Raw genomic sequence first — 23,509 nt, 5'->3', positions numbered from 1 at the left:
GGGAAAGAGCTTTCATATTTAAATTATATGTTATAAATAATCATTAGTTTAAACAAATATTTTAATGTGTGATTATTATGCTTGCATACAGCATTCCTCTAAATCTGGAGGTGGTTGTTGCAAAGTAAACCCGTTAGTAGCTTGTCACTAAAACCTAATAAACATAAGCTGCAATAGTCAAAGAGTGTTTTGTTTGTTTTTTAAAAAGTATAAATTGAAACTGTTCTTTTTAAGTTGAGTAACACAGCTTTTTGTTTTAAGCAGTGCGTGTGCAGCAATTTTATAATATTCGTCTTCAAAGACGCTTGTGTTTACCTTGGAACATGGAATGCTGTACTGCTCAAGACTTTTGACATCTACCTTACTTAACCACTAAGGATCATTTAAATCTCTGAACAATTTTGGCTAGTGCTTTCAGCTAATGAAAGTCACTAACTACAAATGACTTTTACACTTGACATTTTAAATTTAGGGAGTACTGAGAATGAAATTGTAGCCTTTAAATGTGTTTTCTGCTAGCCAAGAGACGACAGATGAAGTTCCAAACTAACTTGTTAAGGTGCAGTTCTATTTTGAAAATTGAGGGCCTCAACGATTTCTATATCCAGTATGCTTGGTTTACAAGTGAAGTGATGGCTTTTTCTAACTGGGAGCCCTAAAAACTCAGTCTGGGTTCTGAGAGTCTAACTAAGTTCTGTACTTCTCTCACAACATCACTAAAAGGTTCTTCAAGACAAGTTAAGACTTTAATGACATTCAAATTTACTTATTCAAACTTACTTATTTAATGTAAAATAAACAAATGTACCAAATACAGAGAGGAAGAAGGTCTGAGTAACAAAATGCTGTTTTTATGTAGTCACCAAACCAAGTAGAAATGCACTACGTAAACTCCTGCCTAAACTGAAAAGGGAGCAGTTTGAAAACAATATTAAACTTAGAGTTTAAGATGTTATGCAGAGGAACACTATCAACTTGAAAACGGAACAGTTTTAAACAATGAATTAAATATAGTTTCAGGTACTACATCTGCCCTTGAATCCCTCTTTGAATTTCTGTATTTGTACAATCATGTTTTCCTGGGTGGTTTTTATTTCTCTATTCTGTAGGTGTGTGAAAGACCAACACAGTCTTGTTGACAAACTGATAATCCAGAAGGGACATTGAAACAGTCCTACAACTGAATTAGTAGAGCCCTGCAAATCCGCGGATATCTGCGGACCATTTTTTTGCGGATCGTGGTGGGATCATCACAGAAGTCGGGACATTTGTGACTTCTGGGGCAGGGCTGAAGCAGCTGCCAGCCAGGGGTGCAGCGAACAGCTGATCAGATGTTAGGCTGCTAGCAGGGCTCAACTGAGGATCAACTGTTAGGCGGGAGGGGCAGCTGACAGGGCTCATCAGCTGTTAGGCAGAAGGGCGGGGCTGATCAGATGTTAGGTGGGAGGGCTGATCAGCTGTTTGGGATGGCAGGGGCTCAGCTGATGGCAGATGTGGATGCAGATAAGTCTAAAAGAGGGAGGGCTGATTGTGGTCAGATGAAAGTTTATTGCTGCGGATGCCGATTGGTTGCGGATGGACGTATTTGTATCCGCACAGGGCTCTATGTATTAGGACTGATAGTTCCCAATACTATTGTAGAAGCCACTGATGTTCATGTGACACTGCCTGTGTAAGGCCAACGCCTAAATAGGAGTTGCATTTAGTAAATTCAGCTGTTTTTGTTGCACAAAATTACAAACAAAAACAAAATTCAGAGGTCGTCTTGGTGATCTGCAAAATTGATGGAAGGCCTATATGGGACAGTAAATGGTAGACTACAGAACCCACTAGCATGTTTGAGAGTTGCCCTGCCTGATTGTCACTTTTTCAAGTGTAGTAACTCATCTCTAATAGTCTGTTTGGGTACTATAGATTTTCCCTTACATAAGAATGGCCATACTGGGTCAGACCAGTGGTCCCTCTAATGTATCCTATCTTTTAACAGTGGCCACTGCCAGATGCTTCAGAGGGAATGAACAGAACATGGCAATTATTGAATTATCCATCCCCTATTGTCCAATCCCAGCTTCTGGCAGTCAGAGCCTAGGGACACCCAGAGAATGGGGTTGCATCCTTGACCTTAGCCATTGATAGATTTATCTAATGCTTTTTTGAACTCAGTTATACTTCTGGAGTTCCCAACATCCCCGGGCAGTGAGTTCCACAGATCGACTGACTGACTGCATGTTGTGTGAAGAAGTGTACTTCCATTTGTTTGCTGCCTATTAATTTCATTGGGTGACCCCCAGTTCTTGTGTTATGTGAAGGAGTAAATAACACTTCCTTATTCACTTTCTCCACACTATTCATGATTTTATAGACCTCCCTCATAGCTCCACTTAGTCATCTCTTTTCTAAGATGAACAGCCCCAGTCTTTTTAATTTCTCCTTATATGGAAGCTGTCCCATACTCCTAGTCATTTTTATTGCCCTTGCCTGTATCTTTTCCAATTCTAATATCTCTTTTGAGCGGGAGTGACCAGAACTGCGTGCAGTATTCAAAGTGTGAGTATACCATGGATTAATATAGTGGCATTATGATATTTACTGTCTTATTTTTCCCATTTCTTAATGGTTCCTAACATTCTGTTAGCTTTTTTTGGCTGCCACTACATCTTGAGCAGATGGTTTCAGAGGACTATCCACAGTGGCTCCAAGATCTTTCTTAGGTGGTAACAACTTATTTAGACCCCATCATTTTGTATTTATAGTTGGGATTATGTTTTCCAATGTGCATTACTTTGCATTTATCAGCTTTGAATTTCATTTGCCATTTTGTTGCCCAGTCACCCAGTTTTGTGAAATCCCTTTGCAACTCTTTACAGTCTACTCTGGATTTAACTATCTTGGGTAATTTTGTATCACACACTCATAGACTTTAAGATCAGAAGGGACCATCATGATGATCTAGTCTGATCTGCACATTGCAGGTCACAGAACCTCACCCACCCATTTCTATAATAAACCCATAATCTCCGGCTGTTACTGAAGTCCTCAAATTGTGGTTTAAAGACTTCAGTCTGAAAACTTTGCCACCTCACTGTTTACTCCTTTTTTTAATTATGTAGGAATATGTTGAACAACATGGTCCTAATATATATCCTTTGGGGGACCACGCTATTTATCATTCTCTACTGTGAAAACTGATCATATTTTCCTATCTTTTCACCAGTTACTGATCCATGAAAGGACCTTCCATCTTATTCCATAATCCTTACTTTGCTTAAGAACCTTTGATGAGGGACCTTGTCAAAGGCTTTCTGAAAGTCCAGGTACACTCTCTATCCACTGGATCACCCTTGTCCACGTTTGTTGACCCCCACAAAATATTCTAATAGATTGGTGTGGCATGATTTCCCTTTATAGAAGTCATGTTGACTTTTCCCCTACATATCATGTTCATCTGTGTCTGATAATTTTGTTCTTTACTATAGTTTCAATTTCCTGATACTGAAGTTAGGCTTACTGGGCAGGATAGCCTCTGGAGCTTTTTTTAAACATTGGCATTATATTAGCTATCCTCCAGTCATCTACAGAGCTAGGTTCCTGCAAATCTCCTAGGTGAATATCTTCTAGTCTTGGTGATTAATTATTGTTTAATTTTATCGATTTTGTTCTCAAATCTCTTCTATTGACATATCAACCTCGAACGGTTCCTCAGATTTCTAACCTAAAAAGAATGACTCAGGTGTGGGAATCTCCCTCACATCCTCTGTAGTGAAGACCGATGGAAAAATTCATTTAGCTTCTCCACAATGGCCTTGTCTTCCTTTAGTGCTCCTTTAGCACCTCGATCATCCAGTGGCCCCATGAGTTGTTTGGCAGGCTTCCTGCTTCTGATTTTTTTTTTTTTTTTAAATGTTGCTGTTAGTTTTTGTGTCTTTTGCTAGTTGCTCTTCAAATTCTTTTTTGGCTTGCATTATTACACTTGACTTCCCAGAGTTTGACCCTTTCTATTTTTTTCAGAAGGAGGTGACTTCAAATTTTTAAAGGATGCTTTTTGCATCTAACTGCCTTTTTGTTGTTTAGCCAGGGTGGCATTTTTTCAATCCTCTTACTGGTTTTATATGCACTATACATTTAAATTGTGCCTCTGGGATAGTGTTTTAAAACTCTTTTGACTGTTCCTTTTAATTTTCATTTAAATGGCTTCCTCATTTTTGTGTAGCTCCCCATTTTAAAGTTAAATACTACTCTGGTGGGCTTCTTTGGTATTTTTCCTTTCTCTACCCCCACCCCACCCCGATGTAAAATTTAATTACATTAGGGTCGTTGTTACCCAGCAGTTCAGGTATATTCATCTCTTGGAAAAGACCTTGTATGCTATTTAGGAGTAAATAAAAGATTGCCTATATGCTTGTGGGTTCCAGGACTAGCTCTTCCAAAAAAGCAGCTGTATCTAAAAATTTTGTCTCTGCATCCTGAGGTGACATGCTACCCAGTCAATATGGGGATAGTTGAAATTCCCCATTATTACTGAGTTTTCTGTTTTTGTGGCCTCTCCAATCTCACTGAGCATTTCATAATGTTCATCACTATGCTGGTCAGGTGGTCAGTAGAATATTCCTACTGCTATACTCTTATTCAAACATGGAATTTCTATCCATAGAGATTCTGTGGTACAATTTGATTCATTTAAGATTTTGACTATATTTAACTCTATGCTTTCTTTCACGTATAATGCCACTCCCCCACTGGCATGACCTACTCTGTCATTCCTGTATATTTTATACCCTGGTATTACTGTGTCCCATTGATTATCATCGTCCATTAAGTTGCAGTGGTGCCTATTATATCTATATCCTCATTTCATACCAGACATTCACATTCACTCATCTTAGTATTTAGACTTTATCCAGGACCACTGGTTTTTTTTGTTTTCGTTTTTTCCTTTACTCATCCTTATGTGTAAATTGTGGGTATTTAAAATAGAGAAGTCTTCTGCAAAGCTGTAACATTACTGTAAAATAACAATTGAGAGGAGCTGGAAGGCAGAGCACCTTTTCCAGTGGAAACATGTAGACACTTATATTCTGAAATTCTTAGGCTAGCACTGGATCCACTTGAGCTCTTTTATCAAGCAGCATGATGTGTTAATTGCTAAGCCTCAGAACTATGAGTAAAATATCAGAAATCCTTCAAAATGAGTCCTTGAAAGCAATCCTTTGTGTAGCAAACAGTTTTGCTGTATTCTGCCTTTCTATCCTATAAAAGCCAGTCTTTGCAACCCAGATATATTGCCTTTTTCACAGCTTATGGTGTGGTGCATAATAAGCATGTATATAAATAAATGTTGGTATGGGAAGCGCCAAATGGAAGGTGCCACTTGGAAGAGCTTACTGTATGATGTTTACAAAGTTGTTTTAAAATCCTCCCCATAGTTAAAATAAGTAATAAGCTTCTTTTCTCTGTAGTACAGAACAGTACCTTTCCTGTGTTTGTCTGAGGAATATATATCTTAGTTTCATATGGTTTGTAACAAAATTAAGTTAGATTATCCAATCTAAATAAAATAATAGAGTTTGGTGCAGAAAGGTAATTTCGTTTCTTGAAGGATTTAGCTATTTTGAAATTTGGTTTCATTCCAATTCAGAATAAAACTCAAAAGTTTTGAAATGCTCTGCAAAAGGAAGGCTTGGACCCTAAGTATTGGGGCCCCTTGAGCCTTGGACCCTATGTTCTTGGGTCCAGAATTCCAAGGCAGTCCACTTGGTTGCTGCCACAAGAGACACTGATCTTGAAAACTCTAGGGCCTTCTACTCAGAGGCAGTACCTGGCTGGATGTCCGTAGCCATAACCCCTGAAATCCCAGGGTCCCAAGTCAATCCGGTAGGAAACCAGGCAGGCTCCTGTCAAAACCCTGCTCAGTTTCCTGAGGAATTTTGCTGAAACAGAACTATCAGAACATTTCAATTTCAACAAATTGACAAATTCTGATATTTTGTTGGTATTTTTCCAACCCGCTCTATAAAGTAATCACTTATAAGGGCTTCAGTGTAGAAATGCTTTGGTTTTAAACTCACCAAATGCAGGCCTCAAGTGGTATTAGGTTGAATTATCAACCAAAACAACAAAAGTGATTCAGTTCTGAACTACTACTGTTCTTTATGTAATTTGTCAAGTTTTTAGTATACCAATCAACTTGGTATCTTGCTGTCTGATTTATGGCACAACCCAACCAGAAGTGCTCCATTTCAGCTTTTTAAGGTGAGAGCATGGTCTGGAGATTAGAGCACAGGACTGGGAGTCTGATGGTGACCTGAATTCTGTGACTGGCTTTGCCTCTGACTCAAATTTTGGCAGTGGATGAGTTAGTAAACTCTCTGTGTCAGTTTCCAATCTGTAAAATGGGGATAATATCATAGGGGTATGAGCTAATGTTTGTAAAATCCTTGTGAATCCCCAAGTTACGTGGGCTGTAGAAGTACATATATGTATTTAGTGTTTACATTTTTTTGGTTAAAAGTTTTTTAAAGACATCTAAGGCGAGTTTTAGAATCACTAGCTTATTAAATGTTCGTCCTGAGAGAGAATACACCTGATGCAGATTATTTTAACAGATGAAAAGTTCCAGAGGGGTAGCCGTGTTAGTCTGTATACAGCAAAAACAACAAGAGTCCTGTAGCATCTGATGCATCTGACAAGTGGGTTGCAGCCCACGAAAGCTTATGCCTGCAGAAATTCGTTAGTCTTTAAGGTGCTATAGGACTCTCATTATTTTAACAGTATGCATTTGTATTATATGCACATTATAATTACCGAGAAGGTTAGCTAGATTAGATTAATTCGTTGTTTGTATTTTCTAGGGATTCCAATTACTAGCAGCAGTCATCTTTGAAAGATAAAATTCATCCCTCCTTTTATCTAAAAATGGAGTGTGTCTATGCATTACTTCTTTAAATAGAGTGTAAGAGGATCTTGTGTGGCTGGGTCCTTAGAGCCAGGGATGAGTAGGAGAACCCAGGCCCTCCCTCTCCACCAGGTCCCAGCCTAGGACCCTGTGTATGTCAACCCCTGAATGGGGGATACGTCCCTCCCTGTGGGGAGTCAGAGTCTTTGCTCTAGGCTACTTCCTACCAGTCTGCTCAGTTTGGGGTATGGCTCCTCTAGTCCATTCTACCAGGTGGCTTGCTTCCCATAGATTCCTTGCTGCAGTCCCAGTTTTCTTCAGGTGGGACAGTCGCAAGCTGGTGATGGTGAACTCCACAATGTCTCTGGGGTCCACTCAGTCAATTACCTCCAGTACTGGGGGTTCCTTTGCAGTGTCCCCTTGACTGGGGAGCCAGTGCTTGCTCCATCCCTTTTGGCAGGGAGATGGCTAGCTCCTGCCTCTTCACCAGTTAGTCCTGAACTGAGTCAGGCTCCCTTCTTTTCTCCCCCCTCCAAGCCTGGCATTGGCTGCAGGTATAACAGGGCAGAACTAGCTGGGTCTAAAGGCTCTCCTTAATCCCTTCTGTGCTGGTGGATGCATCCCACAAAGAGTTGCACTTAATGAAGTAATCTTGAATCTAGGACTCTCTGATATGCTTAGCATGCTTCAAATATAGCATAATAGTATTTAATGTAATAGTATTTTAGTTTTGGGTTAAGAAACACTTTTTCCTGGGTACATATAATGTGCTACTAATTTATTAACTATTTGTATTACAGTAGTTCCTAGAGGCATTGATCTAAATCAGGGCTTCATTATATTAGGTCTATACATGCAGTAGATGAATTGAGACTGTTTCTGTCCTGAAGAGCTTATGAGCAAGATAGATAAAACAGACAAAAGGCATATTATTATGGAGATTTTGCCAATGGAAAACTAAGGAATGAAAGATTTAAGTGACTTGCCCAAGATCCCACAGGATGTCTTTTCTCTCTACTTTTTGACCTAAGGTTCCATTCCATTTAAGTCTCTCATAGCTTCTCACGAATATGCCCTGTTGCCACTTTCCTCGTTGTGATGTTCCCTTCTTTGTGAAATGTTCTCTCTCATGACATTCTCCTGCCCAACCTCCTGACTGCCTGTTTCATAGATTAGCTCTCTTCTCCTGCCCCATCTGGTTTTTCCAGTCTGTCAAATTCTTTGGAGAAGTTGGGGGATCAGCCTACTCTGTTTTATCATCAGGCAACCTCTGCTGCCCCAGCCCACGCCCCCTGTTGTTGTCATATAGCCAGATTGTTTTGTCTGTGTGAGGCTTCCTAGCAAGGAAGGTCCTCTTCCAGAAATGTAATAAAGGCTTTTTTAGTCAGTGCAGGGATCCAAAGGTTGCAGTAGCAATCCAGCAGGTTGTGAGATTCCTGGTGGGACTGAATGGAGTGAAGCAGAGGGAGCTTTCTTTGGGGGATCTTCAAATATATTTTTATAATACATTTTTTTAAAAGACCAAGATTGATCACTTATCCAACTTGACCCTCTCTTGAAATATAAAAAAGCAGAGTTAGCAAAAATTCATTCCAGTTACATTTCCAATTCAGTGTGGGCTCTTCTAAAAAGGTGGTCACCTACACTAATATGTGTATGAGTACTTACTCTCATAGTGATCCATTCACAATGCAACTGCTGGATTTGTACACACAATTTAGGAATCTAGTTTTGAAAACCAGGCCCAATTATATGAGTTAGAACTAGGCAAAACAACTTATTTTCTGTAGAGGATGTCACTGCTGTAACATAAATGTAAATTTTAATTTTTAATGCTGTGAGGTCTCTCCTCTTAGCCTATTGTGTATCATAGATTGATAAAACACAGGTTGCATTCTGACACACTATTTATTTTCCCATGGTTTTTGAGTAAGTCTGAATTTTTTTTTTGGGGGGGGGGGGAGTATTCTTCAACAATCTGGTGGTATCTCACAGGATTTGCAATCACTTTTGTTTATTTAAATACCATATACAGCTGGAAGTGTTTGTTTCTTCTTTTTAAAGGCTTGGGATTTTATCAACTATAATTCTATAAACTCTTGTTGTCCAGTCATCATTTTGAATCTGTTTACAGTGGACTAAGCAGTTTGCTACTTTTTTAAGTTAAGCTATTGGAAGTATTATAAACACTGAACATTTTGCAGCATTCTTCCATAATTTATTCTGTGTTTAAATAGCATAGAAGAATTCCTTGGTTATTCTTGGATCGTGTAATGTTGCTGCTATTGTCATTTTAAGATTTATATTGGATATGCAGATAGAATAAAAATAGTTTTTGTCCTCAGTTTTCAGCTTCACTAGCCTTCAGACTACTCTGAAATGCTGCTTCCTTATACTTGAATACAATTTTACTATGAAGTGGGTACTCCTGGGTATCTGATTTTGAGGGTCCTAGCAACATCATTGGAGCCAATGAGATGTTGCCTTCTCTTTTCAGATTACTTTATAAAGGAGAATATCATAAGTAGACTGACTGTAATCTCTTTCCATGTAAAATAGGGCCTGCAATGCAGTGACTAAAACTGTTTTGTGCAACAAAAGTTGCAGAAAATAAAGTGGCTTGAGTTAAAATAAATATTTTTATGTCATTTTAGTGGTAGTGTGATAGCGCTCAAAATATGCTAGGCACTGTGCAGGAAGAGACAGACCTGCCTTGAAGATGTTAGGCTGTGACCTTCTAGCTGCAAATCCCTATTGAAGATAAGAGAGCCAATATTTGCACTGGTGGAACTAGCTTTGCTTAAAACTGTAATAAACTCCAGCAGTGGAAATAATGACTTTGCCTGACTATATTATAGGTGTGCTGGTGTAGCTGCCATGTTTGCTAGCCACTGATAGTTGTAAATGAGGCCAACCTCAGTCTACAGATGATATGAAAAAAGAAGATAAACAGATGAAGTGTGGGAAAGAGGGATATAGTATGCAATCAAAATGGTCAAGATGAAGATGGGCACTAATCTTGTTAGTTCCATAGTTTTTCTGTTTGTTTTAGATAGAAACAGTCTGCAACTGCCTCTCCAGCCATTTTGTAATTTCCAATCTAACCCTCACCCAGTCTCACAATTACAGGAAGAATTATTTTTCAAACCCACTGTAATCCAATTTAAACTGCCTCCTTATCCATGCTTACCATCCGACCTCCCTTAAATTAGCAAACCTAGCTTCTTGTCCTCCTGCCTCTTTATTGTGAATCTTTCTCCTTCCACTGCAACAGTCACCCCCAGCATTTGACAGTCATCTGTTGCAACTCATTTTTAATTACTGTTTATAAAAATTCCCTATATAGTAAAACCACAACTTATATGCTTCCTTAAAATCTACCTTTCTCTTCCTCCTGATCTCCTTCCCAACCAAAATGTATGTCCATAAAAGCCTGAGTTTCATTTCTGTACTCAGCACACTTCCCTCCAGCAGCCAGGTGTCTCAACTGTGCAAGTTTCCTTCCACTCTGGGATTCTTGTTTGGGAAGGGTCGCGTCCTGGATCCTACTCTGCACTGTGTGGGATATGGAGAGTGGGTTCAATCAGTAACATGTACAGAGTTCAGATTTTGAAATGACGGGGTGATGTTACTGGGCTCCAGGGCCTGAGTGGCATATTGCTCCTCTACTGCCTAATAGCAGTCAGGGAAGGCCTTTCTTTAGCTCTTCAGCCTAGCCCAGGAGGCTGGAAGGAGGGAGTGTGTACAAATGTTAACATGGGTGAAAGCTGGGTTTTGTAGTCACATAGGCTCTCCCCTCACCCTCCAAAATTACACTTCTAAATTTCTATGGCACATTAGATCGAATCCTTTTTAAAAAAATGCTCTAGTAATTATAATGGTTGTCATCTGACCAATGCAACTTTCAAACCTTGCTATAAAAGATTATCCTTTCTTTATTAAAAAAAAAAAAAAAAAAAAAGGGGGGGGGGAAAGGGGTGTTTCTTAATTGGTGCAAGAATCACTGCATAAATAACTGATTTTATAGCTTTCCTTTTGACACCATTTTCCTTCAGTGTTTAGTTTCTTAATGTTAAAGGTAATCATTGGTAATCTTACTTTCCCATTGCCTCCTGCAAATATAAACAGCATTATCTTCTGTGTTCTGAAAAAAGGTAGCTTGAAGTTAAGCGATCTAGGTGTCATCTGGAGGTAAGGTTCTTATGGCTAGAACTTAAATTTCTTTTTTATTTTTATAGTGTGTGTGTGTGTGTGTGTGTGTGTGTGTGTGTGTGTGTGTGTATTTTATATTTTTATATTAAATAAAATACCTCCAAATATGTTTTATGCTGTACATACTACAAAGAAGCAGAAAAGGGCGCACATGTTTTTCTTTGCAGTTCACCTTTACACTATCAAGTGATATGCAATAAAGTCTTTGCCTTAAGAGGTCCATAAGAATATTTATCCTAAGAAGCAAAACAGTGTAAGCAAAGCAGAATTGAGAAATGTCCTGTTCCTATATTCAACTGTATGGTCAGATATACTGGGACAAGTAAAGGGCATCAGAAGGGCCATGTAACAATAAGTATTCAAAACAAATCGCAGATAAAAGTTATTTATAGTAGGTAAATTTTCCTTTATACAGATTTAGCATAGAATATTGTGTAGCAAATTGCTTAAAAAAGAATTGAAAGCCAACTTTGATAAAACCATGTATTGCATATTGGTACAGTAATCAAGTAATACTTCCATATGATTGTTCTGTTTAAATTAAATGTTCTGTTGCAATACATGAGTAAAGAATTTTTATTATGGTGGAAAATCTCCCTAGTTTATGGCCCCAATTTTGCAATGAGTGCCACATAGATTGACCCTCTCTTTGCATACCTTCTCCCCTATAATTGAAGTTGATGTTGTTGAATATGATATGCAGGGGCCCAGCTACGTGGGTTGCACTGCAGGATCTGAATTTGTGTGTAACTATGTGCTAAGCATTCATGGTAAATGTTTTATGAATTTGTAGTAGTTGGGAAGTACTGAAGAGATTGTAACATATGCTATAATTTCTTAAGTTATTAAGTAAACTAAATCTAATTGTGCAGGGGTTTTGTGTTTTATGGTACAAAAACACATCTTATTTAACTTGTGCTATTTTCTTTGCAGGTGGATGCACGGAGCATACCAGTGTTAGCAAAATGGCAAAATTCTTATAGCATTAAAGTTGTACTTCAAGAGCTAAGACGTCTAATGATGTCCAAAGAAAATATGAAGCTTCCACAACCTCCAGAAGGACAAACTTACAGCAATTAATTTTAGCCGATTCTCAAACTTCTGTCTTAAATCAACAACCTTCTACTCGTATTAATGTCTTGATTAAATCTCACGATGCAAACCACCCACACATTAAAAGAATTTCAGCTGGTATACATGACCTGGACATTTGTAAGAATATATATAATATATGTATGCCCAATATGTTTTCAGGCACTATGGGAGGAAAAAAAGGCAGCACAATTTATTTTTTTCTCTTATCACTGTCATTTAAGCATAAACCTGAAGTCGCCTAAAATTGAAATTCAGGTTTTACAAGATGAAAGCATGACAGAAAGTGTCAGATTGCTGTGGAATAATATATGTTTCAGAAAATTAATCTCTCAAGAAGGAAAAATATAAATGGCATGCTTTATCCATCTGGCTTAGTAAAAGAGCTGCAGTTAAAATTGTTTTAAAGTAGCAGGTACCGTGAATACCGTTGCTCATATTGTTTAATTCTTGCAAAGGTGTGGGTGCCGACTACTATTAGTGTCACAAAGTATGTTCAGAATTGTTTTGATACCTGTATTTATAAAAGGGGGATGGATTCTGTTAAGCGGCTCCTGTGTGTTACATGTAATGGACATGGCAAATATTTGTTTACAGTCTTTGTTCTAATAAACAATGCATTTAAGTTTTAGTGAAACAAAGGAAATAGGTGTATGGATATGTGATTGAGATTAAAGTTAGTCTTAAAATGTAAATAAAATGTGGAAAGTGTCCTCTGAGGCTGTGCCATTTCTATAATAATGATGTAATATATGTATAGTACCTTTCAGCGGTAGCAAAAAGTGAAACACCATATAGGAGTTGGGCTACATGCACTTTTTATTCTTACCACTATTTCTATGTGCTTATTTTACTTGATAACTAAAGGTATTGCGATTATTGCAGAGGAGCAAATTCCATTATCTTCAGTAACGGTTGGTCAAACTTGCACTGTTCAAATCACTTTTTTATTTTATTTTATTTTCAGTGTTCATTCTAGAAATGAGGTTAACTAGGCCACTTGATCTAAGCAACTCCAGAGCAATTTCCAGAATCAGTTGCTGAATTCTCTCCCACTGCTGAGCTTTTTTTCTGTCTTTTCACCCTTTTAACCATCTTCTGCAGCTGCTACCTTGGTATTTCCATGTTTCCTTTTATCCCCTACACTTTCTTTAACTGTTTTCTTTATATTCAAACTAGTTTCCCTTTTGCTATCCTCACTTTCTGCTTACCTAAGTACACATAAGTGAGAGATTTCAGGCCTTATGGTCTTTATTAAAACAGTTTATACTATTGTTAGCAACTGTGTGGACATGCCATATTTATCCATCTGCATTCCATGCCTCAAGTGCCAATGGAGCAATCTCCTTGGTTAGAATGAATTCTGTCCCTTCAACACAGTCCATTTTTCCTTGTTTCTGTCTCACTTTATTTATAGTTGGTGACATACATGGTTTTAGTTCTGCTATAGGTTTCTCATAAGAGTGTTGTTCATGTTATCTTACTGGAAATGAGACACTCCAATCTCTTGTGTGGAAAATGCAAAGATTTGTTCAGTTTACTAGAGGAATTGTAATCTTGGGAATAGGTCAGAGACTTGTCATTCAAAACTTCATCAGTAATTCTGTTGAAAAAGGGAATTTAATCACAAGCCATCAACAGCCAGAGAACTTTCAAGTTTGATATCCTTATTGCCTGTCCCTAATGTGAAGGAAGAATTGTAAGAAAAGCAATAAACTAAGCTTTATTTTTTAATAAAAAGCTTTAGGTGGTGATTGTCAGTTTAGGAAGGCTGTGTCTGAGAATCCTTAAATACATTTGACACATTTCCAGAGTTCACTCAGTGAAATGTCAGCTGCCTCATGTCCATGTTCCATAACACATCATAGTATGTGACAGAAAATTTGACTGATTTACCACTATGTATCCATATTCCCTAATTTTAAATTAATTTAGATGTTTTGGATTCCACTAAATAAACTTTCATTATGCTAGCACTGTTAGTCTATATGTAATCGATTAAAATAGAAATGGAACTGTTCAGCTCTATTTGAGAAATAAATGTTAACTTTCAGGAATCTCTCTTTAGATTAAACAACTGGAAGAGACTGAGATACATTGCCAGACTGTCATGTGGTTGGTGATGGGATTGACAGACTGGACTCATGTGAATGTGGAGCCCTTTGAGAAACTGTCTCACTCTTCACTGACTATAGAAAAGTGTTGGTTACATGTTGTCCGAGTTGACTGTGGTATGTCTATTCCTCCTTGTCTGTTCTTTGATTATGAAACTCTGTTGAAGTCTGCATGCCAGTTACAGTTTCGAGAACAAGATCCATTTCGCATGTTGCAAACAAGCTGCACTTGCTTTTCAAGTAGCCCCACTGGTTGTACAAAGGGGTGGGGGCAGCTACAAAACCACTCATAATGAAATCTAAGCAGAGCAATTTTGAAGCAATTTCCCTTTTTCCATATTGAAAAAAGGACAGAGTAGTAGGAGTGTATAGTTTTTCATTAAATAAACTCTTTAAAGGGCCATAGATTATTGTACATAGTTCAATAGGTGAGACTCTTAAGGATGATCTACTAATAAAGGATTCCAAAACATAAATGCTTGTCCTCCAGTTGATAAGTGTCCAATTTTTTTTTTTTTTTTTTTGTATTTTGCCTGGAAACTTGTGTTTTTTGGGTAACTCTTTAAACCAGTTTTTTTTTTTTAAATGTATTACCACATTAGTATTATGATATAGGATTTATAAACATGGGTTTCCAATGGTTAGTGGTTTGTCATTTAAAAAAATATTCTTTGGAATTAACTCTATTTGTGCTTTTTGTAAGTACAATACTAGGGTAAATAGAGCACCAATTTAAACCAAACCACATGGGGAATAAAATTCATAAGCTCCACATGTAGCATATTTTCAAATTATATTGGAGAATTGGTATTATGGAAGTGGTCTTTAACTGGAATTTATACCTACTAAACAAAATTCTGCCGAGTAAATGCATTACAGGAAAGCAAATGTACATACCTTGTATAAATTTCATGTATTGTAATGACTTATTGTTTAAAATTTAATGAGCTATTCTTTATTTCTAGTACCTGTGCTATTTCTAATGTGCTGTATTCTTTTACATTTTGCAAGAAAGTGCAAAGTATTGATATAAGGCCTGATCTGGCAACATGCCTTATGCATTCAAATCCCCTTAAAGTCAATGATAGTTGAGGACATGTAGCCTCTGGCAGGGTTGGGCCAAAACCATTGTAAAATAGGGATGTGGATTCCCAGCCACTCTTAAACTTTCATTGTTACTATGAATACATGTAAAAATTAATTAACGGACTGGGTGGGTTATAGCCAGCCAACCATTGCAATGCAAGTAATGCATTTCGCCTTAAATCCATACTGTAATATCTGCAGTGATATATATATATGTATTTGGATTATTAATTGAATATTTTTAAATGTATGGGGCTTTGATTTGCTTTGTGGAAATGTATTTTCCCACTGCACCAGCCTCTGTGAGAATTTAAATAATTAGAACAATACAGCAAATATCTGGGACCTGATTCTCTGCTTAAACACTGATGTAGAGAACTGTAAAACTGGCCTGAGAAGTCCACCAATATAGAGGCAGTTTAGAAGTTCTACACTAGCCTCTCGCAGCTCCTCATGTAGGAAGTATGGTTGAAGTGGGTCTACGCTCTGGCTAATCTCAGTTGCAAAGGTTGCTTAAAGCTAGCTTTGGCCTATCTTTCCTCCATTTGTTCAGATCCTGCACAAAGGGCATTCCAGTCAGACCTATGAAGGGCCATAATATTTTGATAAAGTATTTATAAGAAATTTCCTCCAAAGAATGTTTTCAAAATATTCCAGGAATTTAGCACTTGTGATAATAAAAGGAGGCAGTGGTCCATTTTAGTCCTCACCAATAGTAATAGATGCTTCAGAAGGATTTTTAAAGCCCCTGAAATCATATAATCATATAAGATTAGGGATGGAAGGGACCTCAGAGGTCATCTAGTCCAACCCCCTGCTCAAAGCAGGACCAACCCCAACTAAATCATCCCAGCAGGGCTTTGTCAAGCTGCACCTTAAAAACCTCCAAGGATGGAGATTCCACCACCTCCCTAGGTAACCCATTCTAGTGTTTCACCCCCCCCTAGTGAAAAAGTATTTCCTAACATCCAATCTAGACCTCCCCTCCTCCCTCCCCCCTGCAACTTGAGACCATTGCTCCTAGTTCTGCCATATACTACCACTGAGAACAGCTTAGTTCCATCCTCCCTGTAACTCCCTTTCAGGCTATCCAATCCCCTCATTTTTCTCTTCTGCAAACTAAACAAGCTTCGTTCCCTCAGCCTCTCCTCATAAGTCATGTGCTCCAGCTGGACTCTCCAGTTTGTCCAACTCCTTTCTGTAGTGGGGGGGGCTCAAAACTGGACACAATACTCCAAATGTGGCCTCACCAGTGCTGAATAGAGGGGAATAACCACTTCCCTCGAGCTGCTAGCAATGCTCTTACTAATGCAGCCCAATATTCCGTCAGCCTTGGCAATAAGGGCACACTGTTGACTCATCCAGCTTCTTGTCCACTTTAACCACCAGGTCCTTTTCTGCAGAATTGCTGCCTAGAAAGTCAGCCCCAGTCTGTAGAAGTGCATGAGAGGACTATGCACTTGTCCTTGATGAACCTCATCAGACTTTTTATGGCCCAATCCTCCAATTTGTCTATATCATTCTGTATATTGTCCCTACCCTCCAGGGTATCTACCACTCTCCACAGCTTAGTGTCATCTGCAAACTTGCTGAGGGTGCAATCCACCCCATCCTCCAGATCATTAATGAAGATGTTGAAGAAAACTGGCCCCAGCACCGACCCCTGGAGCACTCCGCTTGTTACTGGCTGCCAACTAGACAGCGGGCCGTTGATCTAGCCAGCTTTCTATCCATCTTATAGTCTAGTCATCCAACCCATATTTTTTTATTGCTGATAACAGTACTGTGGGAGACAGCATCAAAAGCTTTGCTAAAGTCAAGGTACATCACGTCCACTGCTTTCCCCACATCCACAGAGCCAGTCATCATATCATAGAAGGCAATCAGGTTGGGCAAGCATGACTTGCTTTTGGTGAATTCATGCTGACTGTTCTTGATCACCTTCCTCTCTTCCAAGTGCTTCAAAATGGATTCCTTGGGAACCTGCTCCATGATTTTTCCAGGGATTGAGGTGAGACTGACCTGTCTGTAGTTCCCTGGATCCTCCTCCTTCCCGTTTTTGAAGATGGGCACTATATTTGCCTTTTTCCAATCATCTGGGACCTCCCCTAATTGCTACAAGTTTTCAAAGATAATGGCCAATGGCTCTGCAATCACATCAGCCAACTCCCTCAGCACCCTTGGATGCATTGCATCCGTCCCCATGGACTTGTTTATGTCCAACCTTTCTAAATAGTCCTGAACCTGTTCTTTCGGCACTGAGAGCTGCTCACCACCTCCTCATTCTGTGCTGCCCAGTGCAGTAGTCGGGAGCTGACCTTGTCTGTGAAGACAGGGGCAAAAAACACATTGAGTACTTCAGCTTTTTCCACATCATCTGTCACTAGGTTGCCTCCCCCACTCTGTAATCTTTCCCTAATCTCCCACACTTTCCCTAATCTTCCTCTTGTTGGTAACATACCTGTAGAAACCCTTCTTGTTACCCTTCACATCCTGTGCTAGCTGCAACTCCAACTGTGCTTTGGCCTTCCTGATTTCACTCCTGCATGTTCAATAGCATGAGACAGACACCGGGCAAACTTCTTCCTAACCTGCTTTGGTGATCGCTTTTATTCTCTCAAACATGATGCTTGATGTTTTGTGTCACAAGATGCTCCATGGCATGTCTGCTGAACAGTTTGTTGTACCTTTCAGACTTTCCTTTTCTTTGCAGTCCCGATTGGCTTCAGGCTGAAGTGACTCAAGGCATATATAACATCCAATGTTGAAAATATAATAGTAATGTGTTTATTCTTCCAAGTTGGGAAAAAATACAGAAAAGGATTACATATGGCCAAGAAAAGACTATACGTTTTATTAGTTAGTATTCAACCATGCTTCTCTAAAGATATTTTGCATTTCTATTTTTATCTTTTTTGATACACTAATATTACTCTTTCTGTAAGAATTACTGTGGTACTTGTTCAGTGATTAAAATCAGCAACTTTTTTTTTTGGTGATGATACCATTATTTATTTAAAAAATATACAACATACTTAACATGTCTGTACCGTTCAACTATAATGCTAAGCTGTTACAAATTAATATAAAGTTAATTTCATTCTAGGATTAATAAGTATGTCATATATACTCTTTAAGTATCATCCTCCTGTTTAAGTAATTTCATTGATAATTTTTTAATTTTGTTAGCATTTTAAAAATGATGAAATGTAAAGCAAGATCATTTTTATTATTTATGTTGATGTCAAATTCTATAAACAGATAACCTAATGGATGATGGTGAGATAATGCATGATTAACCATTATTTGGGATTTTCTGATACATGCTAATGCATTTTTTCTATGCTAATTTATGACTTTCCATCATTTCTTATGGGAACAACCCAACCTCCTGCTTTTAATATATACAGTATATATAAAATATAAACATGATTTGTAGTGTGTATATATATATTGTACATCACAGATAAAAATGCATGTTGTATATCATATTTACCCCTAAATACTCCTAAGGAGGGGTTATGTAGACATAACCAAGGAAGATGTTTTCATCAGCTGCATTCTATGTGTATTTTTTCTCTTCAGTGATCCTTAAGTTATGGATTTATAATTAAGACATTTAGTATGTTGGGTGTTTTCATTATGCAGTAGAGTCATTCAGAGGATATGTAACTTCTAAAAACAATGCACAAATCGAAGAAATTAAAATATAGACTGGTTCCCTCTAGTTTCAGCTGGATAAGAAAGCTCTAGGAAGTGAGTCTAGTGGCTGTAAAGGCAGCTGTTACTGCCTTGGCAGTCTCTATTGAGAAGACATCGTGTTGAATCTCATGGTAAATTCAGTCTCTGGCATCAAAGATTAAGAAGAACTAAATACTCTGTAACTAGGATGAGCAGCTGAAAAAGTAGAATTATGGAACTTTTCAGCTTTTGGCCAAGAGAATGCAATCATATGAGGTGGCATCCCTTTAGTTTTTTAAGAAATATGGTGCCCATAGGCCTCTGAAGGCCTTGCATTTCTTGTGGAAGCCAGAAGGTTGATTAGGAAGCAAAACTCCAACACACAATTTGCAAGATTGGTCTAATAACCTCGCAGTAAAGAATCAATATCTTGAAAGTAGCAAAATCATAAGACAAAATGATCACAAAGGGTAACTTGTGGGTATTATCCAAACTATACCACTAGCTTTGACAAATAAGATATGGGGTTTTTTGCTGAAATTGAGTCAACTCTAAGATGGATATTTTTGGCAGCAGTTCATTATTCAGCCATATTTAAAGGAACATTTTCAGGTAATCTAACTACAGAATCTAGCTCTTGCTAAAACAATTACATTTTAAAAAGCAAAACTGTTTAAAATAAAAATGGTCACACACATTTAAAAAGTATTTTTAAAAATTTTATAAAGTATTTTTGGAAAGAAATATTCACAAAGCTATATTGTGATTGTACATGAAAAGCAGAGTGAAACTGAAATGTCATCATCCAAATGGAGTGAAAAAAATGCATACAGTAAAACTGGTGAAAAGTAAATTTTAAATTTAGATTTTTAAAATTCAGTATTAATAAACTTGAGAGTTACTATTAACACACGTAAGGAAATTTGTGTTGTTTAAAAACCTGACAACGCCCCTTTAAGAATGGGTTGTCGAGGAAAATGTTTTTCAGGGTGGCTAAGGACATGGGAAAATTAACTGGTTATCAGGAAAGTTGAAATCATAGAGGAAGTTTGAATTGTCTTTGGTCAGAGATATCATAGCCAACACATTAACTTTTTACACTGGATATAGACATTGACAGATTTTATTAATTGTCCACTTTGAACTGTTTTGTTGTTTATCCTTTAAATTGACACCATCAAACAAATTTCTGACCATAAATTATTAAATTACGTTTTTATTTTTCTGACTTGTTTTATGAATGACACCCCAGCTTGAACAGCCTGGTCAATTTCACCTTTAAATTATCATGCCCTTACCACCATGTTAGTTAATAGTATAGTGTTTAGGGGAGGAAAGTGATAGAAATGCTAAATATTATTAGGGTTCATAATGGGGAATGGAGATTGGAATATTCCAAGTGTTTCTGTTGAAATAAAAATGTCTGTTCAAAACTTAATGTCATTACCCTCTCATACTGGGCCTAAAAAATAGTATTTGTCCCTTTTTAAAGACGATGTTTTTTAAATTACATGGAACTGTGCTAGTTAAGAGGTGCATGCATGCACATTCCTCAAACATTAATGAAGATTCTTTTCTGTAAGATACCTATTTCTTGAGGGTTTTTATTTTTTGTCTTATGTAGAGATACGCTGGTAAGTATTTCAGGAAGAGCCTGACATTGGGGGCTGCAGGTGTCTAGAGTAAAGGTCATTGGTGGTGGACTGCCTTTAAGGGGAACTTTGCTGCCTATGATATAGTCTATTGGAGTGTGTTCCAAAGGAAAAAGTAAAGCGATTCTCAGTATTGGATTAAAAGTCTGCTAAATAAGTTGTTCTGCGGCTCTAGACTGTGACAATATGGGTATTTGAATTCCCTCATTCTGATGTACCACAGAAGTAGTGCTTCTTCAAGGAGTGCCCCTGGGGGTGCTCCACTTTAGGTGTCTGTGCACCCTGCGCTTGTAATTGGAGATTTATGGTAGCAGTGCTTAGTTGGGTCACACATGCATTGTCACCACCCTCGCGCCACCTCAGGTAGTTACATACCGCTGTATGACCAACCGTTCTTTCTCTATCGCCTTTGGCTTGAGTCAGACACATCAGCAGCGCCTCTTCCCTCTACTTAGTACATAGATACCTGATAGTTATTTAGTTGGCAGTTAGATAGTTAATCCTACCCTTCCTGTTCACCTTAACTTTTTTTCTTTTCTTTAAAAAAAAATTCTCATTAGAAAAATAAGCTTCAGTTTTTTGTTTCCCCTATTCGTATAGTTTTCCTCGTCCCTCTTCCCTCAGTTCAGGACAGGAAATTATCTGGCATGCCCAGCTTTCCAGGATTCAAGCACTGCCTGACATGCAGGCTGCCAATACCTCTTTCAGATGGATGCACACGGTGTCCCCACTGCCTCGGCGAGTCATGTATCCCACAAAAGTGGTTGCATTGCCATAATCTAAAGGCTAGAGCAAGGAAGGCAAGGGACCTCCAGCTCAAACTCCTCATGATGAAGAAATCCTTGCAACCAGCCTCAGACCCTGAGCCGAGGACCCCCCTGGCCAATGGTTGTCATCAGCAGCCTCTAACAGAGGTCCTGCCACAAGAGCTCCTACTAAGGAGCCCTGGCCTAAAAAGTCTACAAGAAAGCGCTCTCAAACTTCACTACCAAGAGAGCCTGTTAAGAAAAAGTGCTCCTCAGCCACTGAAACCTCATTGATGCTATCAGAACCAAGTGTGTCGGAGTCAGAAACTCCAGGACCATCCAGTACCGCCATTATCCAGAGAGCTAAATATCTTAAATGGGCAAGACCGATAAAGGCTCAAAGGGCAAAGCAAAACCCTCAGACTCGGTACTTATAGAGCTGAAAAGACACTCAGCACCCAGCCACTCAACCTTGTGGCAGTCAATGTCGCCACCTACAGTATCTATGGTGCATAGCACAAGATCTTCGGCACCAGTGACAACTCATACGTCAGTACAGTCAGTTACATGGACATCAGAACCATCCCTTCTACTGCTGCAGCAATTCCTGAGACAGAGAGATCTATTGGTCTCATCTACTCCAGAATCTTCACTCTTCAGTAACAATGTTACTCCAGCCCACTTGGTACAGAGTCTTCTGACCATTCCACCCAAGTCTGCCCCCCCCCCCCCCCATGCCCCAGTGAAGATAAGGAAGGAAGAGGAAGGGCAAATATGTTCACCCTATCATTCCTCACCTGCTCACTCACCCAGACCAGGACCATCCCACCAGTCAGGCCATCACTCAAGCTCAGAAGCACCCAGCTGGTATGGGCACCCTTGCGTGCCGCATTCCATTTCCACCACAGTGACCCACTGGGACCCGTGGGCTGTATACAGGGCACATCATCTCAAGCTATCCAGCCCAACAAGATCAAGGGCACCATGATTTCCAGCATCAACCATACCAGGACCCTCAGAATCCCAAGACGAGGCAACTGAGGAGATGGATGACGCTTCTGATCAGGAAGCTTCACCACTGCCAAATCTATCATCATCTTTTCCAGATGAAACAATAATGCCCCCACCATAGGGGATAATTTCAAACAATTTCAGGAACTCTTCAAAAGAGTAGCAGAGTCCCTAGACATAGCTTTGGAACTGGTATGAGAGTCTCAACATAAACTGCTGGACATACTCCAAACATCTACCTCAGCAAAGATAGCACTGCCAATCAACAATGCTGTCATGGAACCTACCAAACACCAGCAACAGCATCACCATTGTTCAAAAGGTCAGACAAAAAATATTACGTCCCCTCCAAAGGAAGCGAATTCTTATTCATGCACCCCCACCAAATTTTTTTATTGATGGATGTGGTAAACGAAAGGGGAAAGCAACATCATAACAGTACAACCATCTATGACAACGGCTGGAAGAGGCTGGATCTCTTTGGGCAAAAGGCATACTCATCTGGGACATTACAGTTCCAGATAGCAAATTACAAAGCCCTTTTAATAAAATATATACACACACAATGTTTTCTAAAATGGCATTTTTGATAGTTTTGCCAGATGATAAAAAAGTTCAGGGTCAACATCACTGAAGATCACCTCATTGCCAGGACAGCACTGCAAGGCCTCACTAGACGCTGCAGACACAGCAGCATGCTCTATAGCTACATCAATAGTCATGGCTACATCTTTCAGGGTTCCCCAGAGAGTTGCTGCCGATGGTAGAGGACCTGCCATTTGAAGGCCCAAAACTATTTGCACCACAGCCAAAACTGACAAGGCCCTTAATACTTTGAAGGTTTCAAGGCCACTTGGAAGTCGCTGGGCATTTATACATCTGCAAATAAAAAGAAACGGGAAGTATTACATACAGAGATTCCGCCCACTTTACACATAGCCACACAGACAATAAGACCAATGTTGTAAACAGAGACAAACCTGACAACGACAAACAACAAACCAACCTTCAACATCTCAACAA

At 38.8% G+C, this 23,509-nt stretch overlaps 1 protein-coding gene across 2 annotated transcripts in view; it reads left to right on the top strand.

Moving 5' to 3' along the window:
- The window catches only part of UBE2V2 (ubiquitin conjugating enzyme E2 V2), a 38,577-nt gene extending 25,670 nt beyond the window's left edge, over positions 1-12,907 (top strand). For both annotated transcript variants that reach the window (XM_067553794.1, XM_067553795.1), the window contains exon 4: positions 12,038-12,907. In XM_067553794.1, coding sequence (XP_067409895.1) covers positions 12,038-12,184 — 147 coding nt within the window. In that variant the 3' untranslated portion in view covers positions 12,185-12,907. The remainder of the gene's footprint in view (positions 1-12,037) is intronic.
- Positions 12,908-23,509: the final 10,602 nt, after the last annotated feature.

Source organism: Emydura macquarii, unplaced genomic scaffold (assembly GCF_026122565.2).
Source record: "Emydura macquarii macquarii isolate MOO-44397 ecotype Brisbane River unplaced genomic scaffold, CSIRO-AGI_Emac_v2 contig_1477, whole genome shotgun sequence".
Lineage (NCBI taxonomy): Eukaryota > Metazoa > Chordata > Testudines > Chelidae > Emydura > Emydura macquarii.
This window is presented reverse-complemented; position numbering and strand designations above follow the sequence as displayed.